The sequence below is a fragment of the Styela clava genome, chromosome 3, assembly GCF_964204865.1.
Source record: "Styela clava chromosome 3, kaStyClav1.hap1.2, whole genome shotgun sequence".
Lineage (NCBI taxonomy): Eukaryota > Metazoa > Chordata > Ascidiacea > Stolidobranchia > Styelidae > Styela > Styela clava.
This window is the reverse complement of record NC_135252.1, coordinates 13,402,043-13,421,513: the sequence shown is the minus strand read 5'-3', so window position 1 is coordinate 13,421,513 and position 19,471 is coordinate 13,402,043. Positions and strand designations below refer to the sequence as shown.

General features: G+C 33.8%; 1 protein-coding gene across 1 annotated transcript in view; it reads right to left on the bottom strand.

The window, feature by feature from the left end:
* Positions 1-946: 946 nt before the first annotated feature.
* LOC120343153 (uncharacterized) overlaps positions 947-19,471 on the bottom strand; it is a 32,496-nt gene continuing 13,971 nt past the window's right edge. The window contains exons 9-24 of the mRNA XM_039412274.2: positions 18,205-18,344; positions 17,444-17,516; positions 16,818-17,058; positions 15,627-16,148; positions 14,806-14,891; positions 13,079-13,169; positions 12,540-12,688; positions 11,640-11,806; positions 9,268-9,420; positions 8,698-8,908; positions 7,852-7,973; positions 6,805-6,924; positions 6,157-6,321; positions 5,503-5,582; positions 4,886-4,990; positions 947-4,559 (exon numbers count right to left, since the gene is read on the bottom strand). Coding sequence (XP_039268208.2) covers positions 4,414-4,559; positions 4,886-4,990; positions 5,503-5,582; positions 6,157-6,321; positions 6,805-6,924; positions 7,852-7,973; positions 8,698-8,908; positions 9,268-9,420; positions 11,640-11,806; positions 12,540-12,688; positions 13,079-13,169; positions 14,806-14,891; positions 15,627-16,148; positions 16,818-17,058; positions 17,444-17,516; positions 18,205-18,344 — 2,571 coding nt within the window. The 3' untranslated portion in view covers positions 947-4,413. The remainder of the gene's footprint in view (positions 4,560-4,885; positions 4,991-5,502; positions 5,583-6,156; positions 6,322-6,804; positions 6,925-7,851; positions 7,974-8,697; positions 8,909-9,267; positions 9,421-11,639; positions 11,807-12,539; positions 12,689-13,078; positions 13,170-14,805; positions 14,892-15,626; positions 16,149-16,817; positions 17,059-17,443; positions 17,517-18,204; positions 18,345-19,471) is intronic.

Here is a 19,471-nt window from a genome sequence, read left to right as displayed (position 1 = left end):
CCATTGATTTTGGGCGAATTATGTCGTATAATTAGCGAGTTATCAATCAATTATTGATATAGTGATCTAGATTTTTGTAAAGCGAGAGAATTTTGAAACCCGCCGAGTGTGTGTGTGCGATGCGCAGTGCGCAAGTTACAAGAGCGGATGAATCGAAACTGCAGTTTCTGTTTTGGGGGATCCCCTAACTATCGATCGATAAGTCTTCGGTTTCCAACCGATATTCTCGTTTATTGGTCAGAATTTTTTTGTTGTGACCGCACTCGCCGAAGCATGCCACAAGAATACTAAATTGGCATATATATTTAGCCGTTACCTTTTTCGGCGCTCCGGAAGTATTCGTATCAAGATGACGCATAACCCTAACCCGGTACACATACTTCAGGTTGTGCGCCAGCTTGGTACGAATACTTCGGGAGCACCCCTTCCATTATTAAATCTCCCATATTTTAGTTCATAAATTGTGTTTTATTAATTTATAATAATATTCAACATCTCCAAATTATTCCTCCTCAATTGCAGAGGAAATAAAGTTTCTTTAATCGATGCATTTATTTCTGCTTAATTGTACGATGTGATGTTTCTCACACGACGATGATAAATATCTGTATCTGAAGAAACCGACAAGCGGTTATGATAACCACTTTGCGGCGCGTACAGAAATCATCTCGTACGTATTAATACCAGTTACAGAACCGCGATATGGCTGGCGTGCAGGGCATCAGCTAGCATGCCCACAAGTTCCGCAATTCTCTTCTAGTTATTACCACCGCTTTCGAACTTTCCATTTCGTGTGAAGTTATCATCAGCGCGGTTTTAACGATGTTACCATGATGGGAGAACATCGCGTCTGTTAAGGTTGAACTAATGAGCCGACGCGATATGCTGGTTTAACACAAGACTATGCCTATTGTAATAGAAGACACTACATAGTTTCCACAAAAGATCCAATTTACGCTGTTTATTTGACGTATAGTTTATTATTTGTCGATAGAGATAACTGGATCACCGCATGACACTGCATTGTGATGTAAGGAAAAAAGAGATTACATCGATGGTAAAAATGCGGTATTGTATTATAGGTATGTAATGCTTATCACTAATATTTAAAAACAAAAAATCAAAACACGATATATAGAAAATGCAAAATAGGAATTTTTCAATAGAAGGCACCAATAGATATACATGAAAAATGATGTAGAATATATAACAAAAAGGCAGATAAATGCATTCATAACACTACACAGAAAAAGTAATCACAATTCTCAATTTGAACCAGATTTCATTAAAAGTTGGGGATAGATAACCTTCAGGTTAGCTATATCCTATAGCCCTGCTGAAGGAACTGGGAGACGGCGGTCCAAATCTAGACCTTTCGAGCATTCTTTATTTTGTAGCATTGATCTCATTAAATTTGGATATGATAAGGTTTCCTTCTCATATTTGTACCAAACTAAATACAAAAAGAACTGTGATGCTATTATAAACTCTGATCTTAAAGGATGTGTAATATTTTATGGTTACTCAGTTTAACATCAATTGCGTTTCCGTTAACTTTCAACCTATTTAGTCTTACTGTGAAACATATTATCTGTACCCCAAAATATTGTAAACAAACTTTTATCAAAAATAGTTGAGCATCTCTGCTATATGGCACGTTAATGATCAAAAGCATGTTGGGACGACTATGGACGTCAAATAGATGATTTGGTTAAAAAAAAAATTCTGGTTTGGCATGAGCTGAAAAAAGTTTACAACAGACTTTTTTAGTAAAATTGAAAATAAAAAAAAACTAACGGAATGAGTTGGTCCCACGTAACTTCATACACATAGCAATAGTGAAAAATTCAAAGTCCCACTTAGATATATGCATTTAGTGATGTTTTCATTGGAAGAGGCAATCATCATGATTTCCATGATGAAATAATTTTTCTGGTGACCAACCAATGAATCAAAAACTAATAGATTTGGTTGGTCCTGTCAAAACTTCATGTAATAAAGGTCATTTTGGACTATCAATTACTCAAAATGAGCATGCGCATGCGAAATAAAAAACAATTGGAGAGAGAGAAAGGACGTTGAAAAAATGTTGCAGTGACGATTCATTACAAAGGTAGAAACGGTTTATGGACCAGAACTGTATTAAAGAAGCAGTAACATAAAAGAGAATCGTATGAATGCAACCTGTCATTTAAGCTGGCAGTTTAGAAGCACCATGGTTGAAAGTCTGAATTTTAAAGAATATGTTATTAAGTGATTCACAAATGCTACCTTTTAGATACTTGGGTAATATATGCTATTAAATTGCTTCATTCCAAAGGGAATTCAGATTCAAGCACCAGATTTGTCAAAACAAAAGCAAGCGTTTTTTATTGTTTTTAAATCTTTATAAACCTATCTTTATGCTATGCAAATATATAATATATCCAGTAGCGTAATAATAATAAAATTTTAAACTTAATGAATGAGAATTGCTTCACAATAAAATTATCAAACACATCTAACGTAACTCATAATATAGAATTTACAGTAAATTTTCCCCCATAGATGGGTTATTATAATTTTATAAAACCTATAACAATATTAATTTATATATTATATTATCAGACTCGGAGAAAAAATATTTTTAGACCTCGCACCATAAGGTCATACGTACCTTACAACATGAAACTTATCAATATAGTTGGATTGATATTAAGTATAAAACAAAAAAAACTCAAAAGTGAAGCTCTATAATGAGGGGTACGCGTTTCGTTCGAGATGAATCATTCTTTTATACTGAATCATTTCTATGATACTAGTACAATTGAATCAATATTTCAGACATTAGTTATGGTATGTTATATCCTCCTCTTGAGTTATCAAAAAAGTAGCTGGATATAGCTCAAGCCTACTACAGTGATAGAGAAAAAAACGTATTAATCCAATTTTGATTTTTTTTTTTCAGTTTTCTAATTAGGAAGGTGATTCGAAGCAAGCAAGCTCTAGTTACCTTATTTCAATTAGACCATGTTTAATTATGAAAAATATGATATTTTCGTGTGAAGTAATGATATGTCTATATAATATTTGCCTAGTTCTTATCTACTTAACAAAAAGATTCTGCACATTCAAAATTATCCGAAATTTCGTAAATGCTTATCATTTAAAATTGAACATATTCCATACCCCTCAAAGAATATTAGAGAGATGTCTTAAGCCGATATCGATTCAATAATTACATGCTTTGAATGATATAATAGAATGATTTTAACTTTAAAAACAAACAACCTCTATTTAAAAAAAACTATTCATGGCCCATATTCAAATATACATGATTCAACATACAATGAGAAAAGGTGATTTCAATTGCATTACATTCATAAAATGCTGATTGATGCATAATTCCCACGATACGAAAATAATAAATTTTGGTTTAGAGAGATAGAAAATGATAAAAAGTGATCAAGGAAACATGTGATCGATCAATACACTATAATATGATTCATAAAAATTCATCATTCAGAAGCTAGTGGAAAAGTAGCTTTCTTCAAATCACTAATATGACAAATTTTGATGCAATAGAAAACAATATTTCATATGAAAACTGCAAAGAAATAATAAAAATATTTTTTTTACAGACATTGTTGAAAAAAACATCCTCACTGCAGAGTAAGTTTAGTCCTTAACAGAAATGCTCTAAAATCTGATATTTATGGGACAGTTCGACAATTGGCAGAAAAAACGGCCTGCAGGTTATCATAAATCTTGATGTTATTACTAATGATAATAGATGTGGACAAATTCATGCTATAATTGTCTCTCATAGAGTTCGATCAAAATGAACACTGAATAATATATTTGTGTTTGGTCACTTGTTTGTAACAAACAAAACGTTTAATTGTAGTGGTATAAATGTAAGAAAAGAGGACAATACGAATCGTCAAAGCCCATTGTCAATTATAATAAGTGCCAACACAAAAATCAGGCACAATATTATTAAAAAAGATACATTTTATGCTCTGTTTTTATGATCAGGAAAATTTATAATCACCGGTTAAGAACAATCTATGCCAGTGATTCTCAACCGCGGTTGTTAGAACCGCATGCGGCTTTCAACTATTCTTTCAACATTTTATTATGATGTCATAGTGTTTTTCAATCGCAAGCAGGCTATTCTGACATTGGAAAGAGAAGTACTTTTAAATTGAAATAGATGGTTTTTACCCCGAGTTTGGTTGATGTTGTTATTTAAAAAAAAAGACTTGAGTTTTGCTTTATTGCTATTTCAATTTTCTCATGCGGCTCCTTACAACTTTAAGGTTTGAAATTTGGCTCTAAGGTTGTGAACCACTGATCTATGCTGTATACTTGAATGTGCTTTCTCCTAACTTGATCGTACTGAAACTTCAAACCATTTTCATACTTGGTATACTATTCCTGGGATCCACCAGCTGGTATAATACGATACAAATTTCGTAAGTTTCTAGCTCGAACATGTTCATCTTCAATTTCTTCACAATTTTCAGCAGGAAACCATCCTTGTTCGTTGTCACGGAGACGCTCACCTTCCAGCCAGCCTGTAGAAATGAAATATTTTGAAAACTTTATTAACCAAAGGTGGTATGATTTGCGTAATATTTAATGGGACTATTGGATGCCTATATTTTGACATGGATAACTGGGCGTCGGTTGACAGATTTTAAAATTTAATGGACACATAGAAGCATGAAGAAAAATTTAAAGTTAGGCCAATTTCCAAAACATTTAAAAAAATATACTGTACTGTAATTTTGTCTATTACTATTAGAACAAAACTACTTGGCACCGAATAGGTCGGGGATTAAATGGTATTGTCAAAACACAGCCTGCCTGAATAAAAAGCATTCCCAAAACCAAGACTTACCATCTCCAGTTTTCTTTAATACTCTCATGACATCACCTACATCCAATGATATTTCGTCAGGTTGTTGGGCAGCATAAGGTACAATACAAGTATATTGTGGACAATCTGAAAGAAAAAGTACACAAAATTCAGAGAGATATCACATTTCAAATTTTCCAAAAAATTATTGATGTTAACCTGTAAATATTGGACATTACCCCCAGAATATACCTGAATACACACAATTCAACTAGATATTTGATCACAACTAGAGCAGAGATAGCAATCATGCACTTTTTTCAACAGATCAAAGGTAAACAAAGGCAAAATCAATGAAGTATAAAGAATGTTATACTGTACAGATCAGGATTGGGTAAAAGTCCCTAAACCCTGAGTCATGAGTCAAGTCAAGACACATATTTCAGGGTCTCGAGTTGAGAGTTAAATCTCACTGGTGGTTGGTTGACTACAAGTTCATGTCATTTCACTTAAATGACTCAAGTCATTTTGAGTCTTTGATAAATGGTGACTTGAGTATAACTCAAGTCTAGTCAAGGACTCAAGTCTCCCCAACGTTGGTAAAGAGTAATATGAGTAAGTTTAAAAATTATTTCTATACATAAATGAACATAACCAACCCCATGATTCGTAAATACTGTCTTCTGATTCGTCTATTCTCTGAGGATTGAGAGCATCTGTCCACCTAGACAATTCATTTCTAAAAAAAAAGGATAATTTGACAACTCAGTAAATGACACATAACCACATAACGATATCCTTTGAGTGACTACTCCAATGAGAAAAAAAGAATTTATAGATGTAGTGATAATTTATAAGAGTGGTATCACAGCACACAAGCAACTCAGTAAAGTGAAGGGCACTCAAAGGGGACAACAGAGGTGATTTCTGCAGATCACGCAAAAAGCTATTCACAGTGACTATATTGATTAAAAGTAAACTGAAATTGATATGTTGAATTTTTTACAAGTAGTGCATTCATTCTTTTGCTTTTGTTTGTTGTCAATGAAAACATGCTAAAATGAAATTAGTTTTTTTTTAGCGAGAGTCTTTGGAATGGCCCACGGATGATGAAAATTTCAACAACCACTACTTTTAGAAAGTTGAATGCCGGTGGCTGCAAAGAAGTCAATGAATTCTAGATAATGCTATAGACTTCTATGAAGAAAATCGCCGAACAAATAATATTTCCCATCTCAAATAATCGCTTTACAATTGAAATAAATTTTAGAACTCAAAAGACAAAGAAATATTAGGAATATATCGATACTTACTGAGATGTAGGAGTGAGAGTAAGCTCCACCCGTTTCCCCACACAATTTTCAAGAAGGACTAAAAATATTTCATTATCCGAAACTGCACGTTCATTCGCATAAAGCATTGCTCGTTTTGCCCAGTCAATGACTTCATATTTAATGTTTGTTCCTGCCTCAAGGAAACTGTAAACAAGCAAATTTATTTAGAGAATGTTTCTTACTCATTTGTAGACACAAAGTGTCTATAAATAGTTTTGCTAAAGTTTTGGTATTGTAGGTAAAATATCGCTTTTGTCCCAAACCAAAAGATCAATGGATTTCATATTTAAAGTACCTTGATCTTTTTCGATTTTGTAATTTGTTATGTACTATGGGCCTCGATCTTTCATCTGAAATTTGGCTATTTTGAGGCATATTGAGCCACTGTTTGATGGTGCGCCAGACAAAGCAACCATCTTTTAGACAAATCAGATGCTCGGATAAGGTCTTACCAAATCTGATCTCAATTGCTATGCGGCTGTGACTTGATTTATAACTTTGATTTACAGCAGATTTTTGTGTAGGTTGCATGGGCTACTGATGCACTGCAATTAGTCATTTGACCTCAGTCTCTATATATTTGAGCATTGCTCTCTTGTTAATCTCAGTATTGATAAACAAACTTACTTTTTCTTCCTTGCCAGCAATAAAACATCAGAGAATAAAAACAACCATAACTTCATAACTTTAGACTTCTTATTTTCTTGGGCCATTGTTACTGTCATTTCACCTTTCTTTACAACAGACCTACAGAAGAAACAAGTTTATAATAAATTAAGTAAGAGCTATAGCCAAAGTCTATTTTCCCAAAGTCAGAGGTAATAGCCAAAGTCTGTTTTCCCAAAGTCAGAGGCTTTAGCCAAAGTCTGTTTTCCCAAAGTCAGAGGCTACAGCCAAAGTCTGTTTTCCCAAAGTCAGAGGCTTTAGCCAAAGTCTGTTTTCCCAAAGTCAGAGGCTACAGCTAAAGTCTGTTTTCCCAAAGTCAGGAACTATAGCCAAAGTCAGAAGCTTTACCCAAAATCTGAGTCAAAATGTTTGGTTAACCTGAAGTCAATTTTAAAAGGGCTAGGTTTGAGTCTGAACCGTAAAATTTTTTCCCAGGTTCCACAGCCCTGTTTTGCAATGCTCTAAGACAGTGTTCTTCAACCTTTTTAATCGTGATATACCTTTTACATTTTTTCAAGAACTTTGTATACCTTACAAATACCAATGTTTATTTATAGCTTAAGTAAACATTCAATTTTAAGCACATATTGTACTGCAATATAATCATCCAATCTAATAGGCCAGTGTCCGAAAGTTATAAATTTGACTGACGGCCTTAGCGCCAAGTGCAAGGCAGTCGAAATCACCAACCCTATCTAAAATGTGATGCAACAATGTGCTCACGTCGGTTCTTTGCTTGAATGATATTCTATATTTCATGTGTGCCGCGTTTGTATTGTTGTCTCCGCTTGAATATTTTATAATTTATTATATTACAGTTTAGAATCTCTGACCCTTTGTATACCCTTTATCAATTGTATACCCAACTTATTGTCCGGTATACACTTGGGTATAACGTATACTCGGTTGAAGACCACTGCTCTAAGAAACCCACCCTTTAGCTTGCTTTTAACTTCTTTTTAGAAGTGTCGTATGCAGAATAACTAATATGATTATTATTCAACATACCTTGATTGTGACACAAGTGCATATGTCTTCACTTTCGGTGCAAAACAAAGTTCTCGGGCAGTTTCAGCAAGTTGTTCAGTTTGTTGCATCTTTCTTGCACCTTCGTTGCATTTCTTGACAAGCTGTTGGAATATAGTATGGGAATCTTTTATTTATTACCAAAAATGTTGAAAATGAATCAAATTTTTAAATCTGAACGAAATTAAGTATATTTGATATTTCAAATTCTAGATTTCATTCAGAAAATTACCATTTTGAATAGTCTCACAGTATGACCAAAATACTATGAATTTATGAAAATTGTAAAATATAGAGAACCAAGCAAATCAATCTTCATCTTCACTTGAGCTGAATATACATAGACTTATATGTGCTTCATTGAACACGACCCAATTTAGAATGTAATCAATATTTCACATGTGCTTATTTTAGAATGTATCCAGAATAGTAGATTAATCGGTGTTGGCCATCTGCGGTTTAGATTTGAAACGGATTTACAATTTTGTAGACTTATTTTCATCAGTTCGAAGCAATGTTCTGTGGCTTTTATTAGCTTGTTTACTTCTCTTCTCTTCTTTTTACTTCTCACACTTTTTTTTATCAAATATATCTAGATCCTAACATTATTAGCACTGCCATAAATCACTCTCTTATGTGAAATTGATGTATCATATTTGGATTATGTTGTGTTTTGTAACACAAGTAATGAGAAATTTCAAAGTTATAATGAAAACCGGTTTTTGAAGGACAGAATTGAACTTCTCCTTGTGAATATTAAGAAATTTTCATTCACTGGAAGTATTCCCAAATAGTGAAAAAAGGATAAATTAATCAGCGTTAATGTACCTTATTAACAACAGCCAGAGCTTGTTTAGCAGCAGCATAAGCTATTTTATCCCCCGCTGAATCTGCCTGGTTGACTATAGCAGATATGAGTAGCGGTAGTCTAGTAACTCTCTGCATTGGCAATAATAGGAACGATAACAAAGGAAGTTTGTTGCAAAATGGAGAAGACTCGAGACGAGCAAGTTCCTCAGCAAATTTTTCATTGCTTCTTCTAAAGGAAAATTTGAGTAAATTTAGAGAAAAATAATAAGAATAATTAAGGAAGTTTGAAATTACGGTATGTTCTAAAATTCATTTTTAGTTTGAATATTCCAGATAAATGTATTTTTTTCTGTAAAGTTTGCACAAATCGGATTTAACTACCGAAATAATAATTTTCAAATATGACAGAAAAAAAAAACTAATTGTAAATCTAGTTTTTTTTTTCTAAAAGTCAAACAGAAAAGTTCCTGGTATCCCATAGCCCAGAAAATTTCAATGGGTGCTTGAAAACTTATCTGAATTTTTTTCTCAAAAAGATATAAAAATTATACAGATTCAAATTTTTTCAAACTTTCTAATGTTACTTACTGTAGGTCAGTTAATACTCGATCTTGATAAACTTGATTCTGAACGTATCGAACATAAACTTCAAATTCAGATGTTGCATACTGCGCTGTTAATTTTGCAATATCGGTCAGATATAATTTTGCCCAAAAATGTTGTTCAATATCCTGAAGAAATCTGTAACAAAGAATCAGAAATTGAAATTAAATTGACAGCGATAGAAATTGTTATAAACAATAAACTTCAGGATGAATATTGAAAATATTTTAAAAAATACATGATTCTATTATTTCAATGAATGCTTTTATATTATTCATAGAAATAGGCATGTTATTTATATAATACCATATTGATGAATGGAAAAAAAAAGAATTCGTAACATTGGTTAAAGTTAGCATGATATGGATAGTGGTGGCATTCAGATGTTTTTGCACATATTCGTACAAACTCGTTCTCAGAATGTCGTGATAGTCTGGAAAACTGTTCTTGTTTATTGTTTTAGATGACTCTAGACCAGGGGGGGGGGCAAGGTTTTTAAACCAGTGACCAAAATTTTTGGCCAGCTAGTCTGACTGAGAACGAGTTTGCGCGAATATGTGCAAAACCACCTAAATGCCACCAATATTCATCTTTCAATATTCATCCTAAAGTTCTTTTTTGATTATATGTAAGTGTGACGTAAAAAGTTGGATTTTATAATAACCAATATTTACAATGTTACGAAGCAAGGGTGGAAAACAAGCATCAGGCAGGCCAGATTTAATCATTCAACAGGCCAGATTTGGCCCGTGGTCTGTACGTTGCCCATTTCTGCTCTAGACGGCCACAGCAAAAGATAACGTGCACCACAGCTGATGAGTGACGAAAGCGCTATATTTCATGCTTCGAGAGTTATGTTTTATATTTATGTAATGAGTGTCCCTCCCATTGGTACAGTTTACGTAATGATATACATACAATGCCTGAACCTGTTGTTAGTTAATTTGATACAAAGGAGAACCCGCTTAGAAAATTTTAAATTCCTGGATACAAATATTTAAAAATGATGTTTTTGAATCATAAGTGAAAAAATAATGTTGACTAATTTTTCATCTGCCATTTTTGAAGTAGTGAAAGTAAATTTTAGCGTATATAATTTTATTTCAGTATAAAATAGATCATTTATTTCATTGAAATCAGAATTCTTCAGTGAGCAAAAGTCTAGCATAAGAATTCAATGAAGTATTTGGGTACCGCCATATTTCGGTGGTAGTAAAATTATACAATCTTCACTTCAATAAGGAACCTTACACTAAAATATTGTCACAACCTTTAACTGTAAGGAAGAACATATTTAATTTTCAGTTAAATTATTTATTTCTTATCAAAGACGGCAGCGACAATATATATACGGTATGTATATTTACATATCAAATATTGACTAGTCTGTTCGACTGACAAAATTGATTCGATAAGCTGCATGGTATAATTGATATTTGTAAAAATGACATACCGCCGATACCGGTATCAAATTTTGGCAAATTGGGACTGTTACAACAAAATTTAAGTGAATTTTAGTCATTCCTGTGAAGTATAGTTTAAATTATATAAAGTAAAGTCAATTTCGGAGAAAAAATTTATTTGATTCATGGAAAATAAAATTATTCAATAATAAAAAATAAAAATATTAGAATACCAAACTATTTGCATATTAACATGCTCTTACAAAAATTGTAAACACTGATAGTTCGAGTGGAGTGAAAGGCATTGAATTAAATAGTATTACAATGATGAGTACATGTAAAACTAAGTCAGCAGCTCTAACATACTTTATCCAGGATTTGTGTTCGACTACCAATTTGTCCAAGTACCGAAACGATTTTTGCAAAAAGAAACAGTGGTAATTATTTCAATTTGTTCTTAAGCATTCCAAAACATTAACAAATCGTGTAGCCTACCTAAAGAACAATGATTATTAAAATGTTTACATAGAGAAGATAAAAATATAACACATCCATTACGGTATGTTTGAGGCTTTGAGCAAATTTCTGTTGGCTCTATGAGATTCGTTTTTTGAGTTAGATGGTGTCATAAAAACCGCACCGCACTTTGTGTCGGTTTCCGCATTCGCCGTACTTTATCGTAGTTTACTGTGACAGATTTTATACTCATACTGCTTAGATTTTATATATTTGAACATCGTTCTCTTGTTGAATGGTCACAAGGCAGCCGAGATGTGCTGTTTGAGTGATGTCATATCACTCGGCGCCACGCTCGAGTGTTTGAGCACCAAATTTTGTTCGAGTACCGCATCATTTTTGACTAGAATTTTTGGTCGACTACCAAATTGTTTGAGTATCGAGTCGTTCGAGTTTCCACACTACACCACTTACAATGATACTTAATATATTATTTACCTTCGTTCCACCTCTTGCACAGCTATGATATTGGAAAAAAGTTCCTTTCTTTGTTTCTTCGGTAAAATATCTGAGTTTTCCATTGAGCTATCTCTACTGAAATGATCGATGAGAATGTTCAAACTTCTCATGTATGAGGCTTGTGATGTTACAACTTCAAATTGTGCCTGCAAAAAGTTTAAATAATTTAAAAATATATAAAATTATATTTTGCATACATTTGATAATAAATATAAAATTGCTCGCTTGAGTTAATACTTAATTCAAAGAATTGTTGGTACTATCGTAGTCTGTGTACCAGGTTAGGGTTGGGCCATAATTTCATTCTAATTTTCCTTATTTTAGTTCCATTACAAGTTCGGAGACTGTCTGTGTTAGCCAAGTGAATATACTCCCTGCGGCCTGCCCATTATGTTTCAGTCCCATTACACAACTTGATGTAAAACAGGCAAACAAAATTAGTTACCTTCATATTGGTACACACAATTCCGGAGCACCGAATTGTTAATAAAAAAAATAATCATAATATTCTTTGAGCCTATCACAGCCAAACTGATTTTTCTCGAGTCATGGTAAATCAAATATTATAGAATCACAAATTACGCATATGTAGTGGCGGGGATGTCCAATAATCCTGGTTAATATTTTAAAAATGTAAATCTATGAGTTCACAATGGTTTGTGTAAATCTTTTTGTAGAACATGGCTCATTTTATAACATATCTGACATTCCCCATTGAAAAAAATGATTTTTCAGAATAGATTAAGAACAGTGAATTATTATATTTTGGCCATCCCACTTTATTCACCCAATTAAACTCAATTTAATTTAAAAACCCTATAGTTCAATTATTCGGCAGAGAAGATGAGGGAACACCTCATATACCATCATCCCTTTTACCTGCTGTAATTTCATCTCATCGTTAGTAAGATTAATCCCGATTCCACTTTCAACAACTTCTTTAACTTCTTTCCATAATGTTGTTGAACCGGCATCATCTGTCATCAGATCACTCTGCCATACATCATCACTACGTCGTTCTGTAGGAGCTGAGGTGAATAAAATATAATTTTTATATCAATTTGTATCTTACTTCTCATGGTATCTAAGTTTTAAAAACAGAAGACCTTGCGATAGCCTAAAAATTAGTGTCGGAGTTGATTATGTTAGTATCATAGGTGAGATCTTTACCATTTAAGGAGCAGTATAATAAACAGGGTTGGCAAATGTAGAATAGAAAAGAATCCAGCCCTTCAAAAAATAATAGCTTTGGTCACAATGTGAAGACTTCCCATTGCTGAAAATGATAATTTTGACCTCTCTAAATTGTCAATTTTAACCAGCTATGTAAAGGTCTCAAGATAAATTGTGAATCATTTGTGTTGATTGAAAATTGATATTAGAAATTCTATGTATATTGTGATGAAGATAAAACTTACCTGTTGTTGCAGTTTTGAATCTTCTTCTTTGTGCTGTTGCATTATGACGATTTCTAACTGATGCATGTGTTAATGTTCGACTACGATAAACCTGAAACAAGTAAATTATATATATTTGTTTGATCACCCTCAAAAATGCAGATGTCATGAGACCCAGATTAAAAGATATTCAGAACTTCCTAAATAGTTTATGAACTAATAATCTGACAACTTCTAATATCTTGTGGGCATGAAGACGCTTGATTTAACTAGTGCAGGGGTCACCAACGCGTTGCCCGCGGGCACCAAGTCGCCCGTGAAGACCATACGAGTCTCCCGCAGGTCTGTTCCAAACTAAGCTTAATAACGGCGCTTATGAGTAAGCTACATCAATTAAATTTTGTCCTGCTATTCTTGTATAAATCACACTTATATGGGAATCGGGAATGGCACTATATTAATTATTGTAGCCATCAACCTGATTTTTATTTGACCTCAGTAATGTGACGGGTCAATTAACACTCTTCCAATTATGACATCACACTGATATAACTTACCACGAACCCGCGCTTTTTCTTGTCCGTTGGTTTGTGGAGCAGCAATAATATAATTATTGATTCCAAAGAAAAATGACAGAAAAACGATGAAAATCCCACCATTTTCACAATGAATGGGGGTGGATATATTTTCACCACCATGATAACTGCCTGCGCGTGTCTCATTTTTGGGGCGATTGTAGCGACGGCAAAGCGAAAATGTATTTCACGTCAACCTATCTTTGTGAATCAACATTTTTGACATAAACTCAGAATAGGATGGGATTTACATACTTATCCCGGGGGAGAAGATAGCCCATAAAACGGCTTAACCATATAGCGAACCAGGGCCTCTCGTCCGGTTACCATTCCATGTCGGGTATGGGATTAGCTAAGTATTTGTTTTCGTAAGCATGAACTTAATGGCGAAGGAAGCCATCCCAACTGCGGCAAGGGGTCCAGCAATCCTCTCGCACATAACTATCCTCACATGGAATTCTAACCTGTGAACCTAACGCTTAGCACACTAACGATGGCCACACAGCCGCGATTTTTTTAGAAGTGTACATTGAATTGGTAGCCCGCGGCTCAATCTGTACCCAGAAAGTAGCCCTCGGCCTCGAAAAGGTTAGTGATCCCTGAACTAGTGGAATGTTGGCGATGCGGGTTATTGATCTTGGGCTCAAATAGGGCTGGGAAATCAGAGCTATGAAGGCTCATTATATCAGGAGCCAAGCATACAATAATAGATGAAGCTATCAGAAATTTTGAAGGATCCAGCTTCTAAGTACCTAATTATTTGTTCTTATTTATCATTTTCAAGTACGTTGCAAAATTATTGAATCTATCCTTTTCAGATCATAATATTTTTAATAGTAAATTTCGAATATTATTTCGATAGTTTCAGGTTGATTTGCATAATCAAAAATATAAACTTTATTTTTAAATTTGGAACCGTTATATCATGGTTTCGTGTACCATTGCTGTAAAACTGTGCTTGGGCTGATGTTTCATGGTAGTATTCATACCAAAAAACCTCATTGGATATGGAGCCATCCTGATTTTAAACCAGCTTTCCAGTCCAAAATTCAAAAGCAGGTAGAAAATGCTGAACTGGGAACGGTCTCGTCCTACAATTGGCTGCTTGATTAGGGTCTCAGAGGCGTAAAAACATTGCATAAAGAATTCTTTTAACAAAAACATTTAATATACCTGATACAAAGGTTCAGATTCCAATAATTTGGATTTGCTTGAAGCAGATAATGGCGTTTTTGAATGTATTCCCAAGTTGTCATCAACTTAAAAAAATATAATACAATCTTATGCAATTAGAAAGCATAAGGATAGACAAAGAACGCCTTGAAATGCTGTTCAATTTAGTTAACTAAAGGTTGTCGAGTCTGGGATTTACAATCGACTCCCAACTCTTGGTTGAAATAAACTGACTTCGGTTCCCGACTTCATGGTGATGAAAATTTCAAACTCCTGAGAAATCAAATTTTGACATACCCAGCCTTCTTTAAATAAAATGTTAATAAGAATATTTAAATCAATTTTTTCTGAACTTTTGTAGAAAATTTATGACTTCATACACCACCATTAAAAATCGAAAATTCTAACTCAGAATTATTGACATTGCCAACTCCGGATCTATAGCCCGTTCATGACTATATGAATAATCCATAAAAATATCTTGCCATAAAAACAATAATTTTTTCAGTTACTTATATATCGTGCAATTTGCATATAGACTCTGGATTGCTTAACTATATCAAATGTAGGCAATTTTGAATATATTCCAATAGATTTGGTCATTTGGGGGCTCAAACCCAGAATGGGAAACTTAAAACGGCTTCCTTGAGAAAATGAGGAAATTACTGTGCTATCTTTTTATTTAAATACTTTGGTTCCAAGCTAAGATCAGCTTAAGAACACCTATTTCTTTATAATAATTTCAAATTTGTCTTGAGCCCCTTGTATTGCTAGTAAAAGTCATAAAAATTACCAACATTGAACTATATCAAACGACTCACATTCTACATCGTCATAAATAGGATCATTGCTGTTTCCTGCATCAATGCCAACAGTTGGAATATCTTGAGCAGCTGTATAATCCGTATCAGAAGATGATAAATCCCTGCTAACACGTTGTTGTTTCTTGAATCGATCAGGTTTAAGGTCTCTCATTGGAGCTGGTGGCATGTCCCCTGAAGCATCTGGTACTGGACATGGAGGCAGGCTGTCCAAAGGTGGTGGAGACGGAGGGGAAACCAAAGGGAAATTCGGACTCAATTGCTCCTGATCAGTCGAAGAATTGTCTGTTATGATTGGTAGTGGTAAAATCTTCACCATGTCTGGTCGCGGCGATCGGCGTAATGATTCAGTATCATATGGTGTAGACAAGGGTCTTGATAAATTCGGGTTGGAACCGGAATTTTCTGGCCCGAGTGGTGGCTCTGATACAGGACGAGGTGATGTCGGTAATACTTTTGTTCTTGTACCTCGCTGCTGGTGTAAATGACTTTGAACACGGGGTGCTGAAATCTTTGGAGATCCTAGGATAAAAAAAATTTAAAAGATGACTTGGATATGTTGATTCATTTAGAAGTCATATTTATTTCAAATCTCGTTATTATGAACCCAAGCTATTTTAAATTGTGAAAAATCAAAAAATTTGCATCTCCAACAAAAACAACACCATCAAATGAATTCGGTAAAACCGTACATACGGTAAATAGATGATTTTAAAAATATATCAATAATTACTGCAGTCAAAGTACACATCCTCGAAAACAAAACAGAGATGTAGTAACATACTTGTTACTTGCCAATGCTATGTATGGTATGTTTTTATTAACATTAAAATCAGAGCCAAAGTCGTATTTTCAAACTGTCAAGAATCAGGAATCGAAAATTTGAATTTCTCAGAGTTGGAAGTTGAATTTCAGGCTTCATTAGAAAATTTGTTAGTTTTTGTTGTTAGAATTTCACAGTTGGAGTCAAAATTTCCATCAACTTGAAGTCACAGTCACACAAATTTTCTGTCCACCAGTGAATCAGTATCGTTTTTTAAGGTTGGAGTTGGATGCCAATTTTTCCAGACTCCATAGCACAGATAATTGTTACCGTACTTAAATCTAGAAAAAATATTTCCTCTCCTATGATAAACTCATTGCCAACTGATATGCCATAAGGCTCAAATTGAGTTGTTTATAAACATATACCTCCATATCCTTGCCCTGATCTTGCGGCTTGATAGTCGTTACTCTGAGTGTTATCTACTGATTTTGAGTAAGCATGAGATTCATTGTTTTGTTGTTTTGAGTTGTTGGTTTTCGGCAAGTTCATTTCAACATTCAATTGCACCTCACTTCGAGATTTTTTATCGAGTTTTGGAGGGAGTGCACGATGGGGTTCGTGACTTTGTCGTCGATCAGCATTGGGGTGAATTGAACCACTTGTTCCCTAAAATAAAAAACTTGTTGATGGCAACACGAAAAGTTTCCTTGGTAAATGTTCGCAAAAAATGCAATTTCCTGATGCATTAGAAGTAAAATTTGATTTTATTAAAATTAAATCATGATAAGGAAAGGTTTTATAATATATGCAGATTTGATCAATACGATACATACGATTTTAATGCAGCTAATCCTAAACTCTTCATTAAGTTTTTAAGAGGGCATATTTAATTTGTGCATTCTTTCTAACTATATTTCTTTGATGATTAATTTCTTTTGTCAAGTCTGGCTTGTTAAAAAGCTCCTTTCCATGTTAGTTTGTACAGTATATATTAATATCCAAATGAATGGCTAAAAAAAAATAAGAGTAGCTCAAGTGAAAAAAAATGAACCTGAGAATGATGGAATCTTGCTTGTCCGTCACCTGAACTCCCACTATTACTCGATGCAAGATGAGATAAACTCCTGCAAGTAAAAAATAATTATAAGCGCAACAGCTAACAAGATTATTATTTATTAGTGCATCATGAAAGTGGGAAATTTCGTCTCAGTCAACGTTATTGGCCTTCCCTGTTTTTGGCAAGGGGATGGATGCATTCAAACGAATTTTGGAATTTTTATAGAATTTTTTTAATTGGATTCTTTTGGCTTAAGTTATGACAGATTTATGCGGTGAATATAAGGCTGTTTCCGTTCCGTAATGTTCGTGCCAAAATGAACCCTACCACACTATTTGGACACAGAATTGGCAAGTTTCGTGGCTGCAAAGTACCACCCGCATGAATTTGATTGACAAATCAGCTATTAAAGCGTTTACAGACCTGATATAAATAAATCTTCGTTTTAAATGTATTTCAAATGGTTCATTCATATTACAAACAGATGAATTTGACATTTGTGAAATATGTATAGATAATAGTAGTCCAATCTTAAACACCTTGAATAAATAGCCAGTCCTTATGCATATCGTTTTATCTGACACTTTGTTTGACTTTAATTTATTGAAAACGAAACTTAAGTTATGGCCATGGGGTTGGCGAGTAGGACAGTATTTCGCTATATTGCATACATTTCATGCATGCAAAGTTCCCAGAACTCTTTAATCCCCTGTGACGCCTACTGGGAACCATTACCCTATTCTCTGATTGCCTACCTTGTACTTTCTGATGAAGTAGTGGAAAGATTAGTAGCCGATCCATAGACAGCTACTGCTACATTTTCTAATTCTTTATTATTGTTGATAGCATGATGCGAAGAATATGATGATTCTTGTTCCACAGATGATTGATGACTCTGGAAAATTGAACAAATTCTTGTGTGAGCAAGAATGTATATTGAAATGTGAAATGAATATTTTTATAAATTTGCTCAAGGCACAGTACAAACTAATAATAAAGTCTCATGCAATAATTATGTCAGCCTATATGAGTGAGAGAGATTGTGCTTAAAACATTGTTAAATAAAGTTTGTTACTTTGAACTAGCATAAACAACAGTTTCACAAATGTGAAATTTCCAATATATTTGCACAGAAAATTCAGTACATTTTTCATAGCTCAAAAATTGTATGGAAAATGTACTGAAGTTTATTGCAATGTATTAACTGTATACATTTAAATGTAATGCAGTGCCTCTACAGTTCAGTTTTGGCCTTAAAAATCACCTCAGCACTAACTCAAAGAGGGATTACCTGTGCAGATTATAGCTTACCAGAACAAATTAGTTATGGGGATTCATGATCCAAGAAGATCATTAGTACACATTCAATGAGAATGGAACAGTCATTGGTATTATCTCACTGGGAAATTTAAATCCATAATCCAATTTAGATATATACAGATCATGTTTAATTAAGTGAAAGAAAATAATCAGGATCGTAAAGAAGTTTGGATTTTAATTTGATCAAATCAAAGCCAAGCATAATAAAGTCAGTGATATTTGAGAAACATATTTATAGTTAGAGAAAATATATGTCCATAAAAAACTTGTTTATATTTCATAGTTTGCTCAAAGCAAGATCACGCACACTCACTCACAACTAAAAGAAGCTCTGACCTATTTTTCAAAGAGAATAGGCTGAAGGGAAGATCACACACACTCACTCAAAACTAAAAAAAGTTCTGACTTATTTTTCGAAGAGAATTTGTTTAAAGCTAAGTCAGTAAGTCACACACACTCATTCCGAACTAGAAAGAACTTATATTTGAGCGAGTAAGGTAAGGTGAGGTGACTACTAAAAACTAAGAGCTATTGCAACTACGATATTCAGATTTACGGTGGGTTATTACAGGCCACAGTAAGTGCTGCTCGACTCAAGAATTGAAGGAGTACAAGTAAATAGTAAATTCGATGAGAAAGATGAGCTATAAAGTGGTGAATTCCACATAATTGAAATCATTTCAGTGAAGAAACCGATATCAA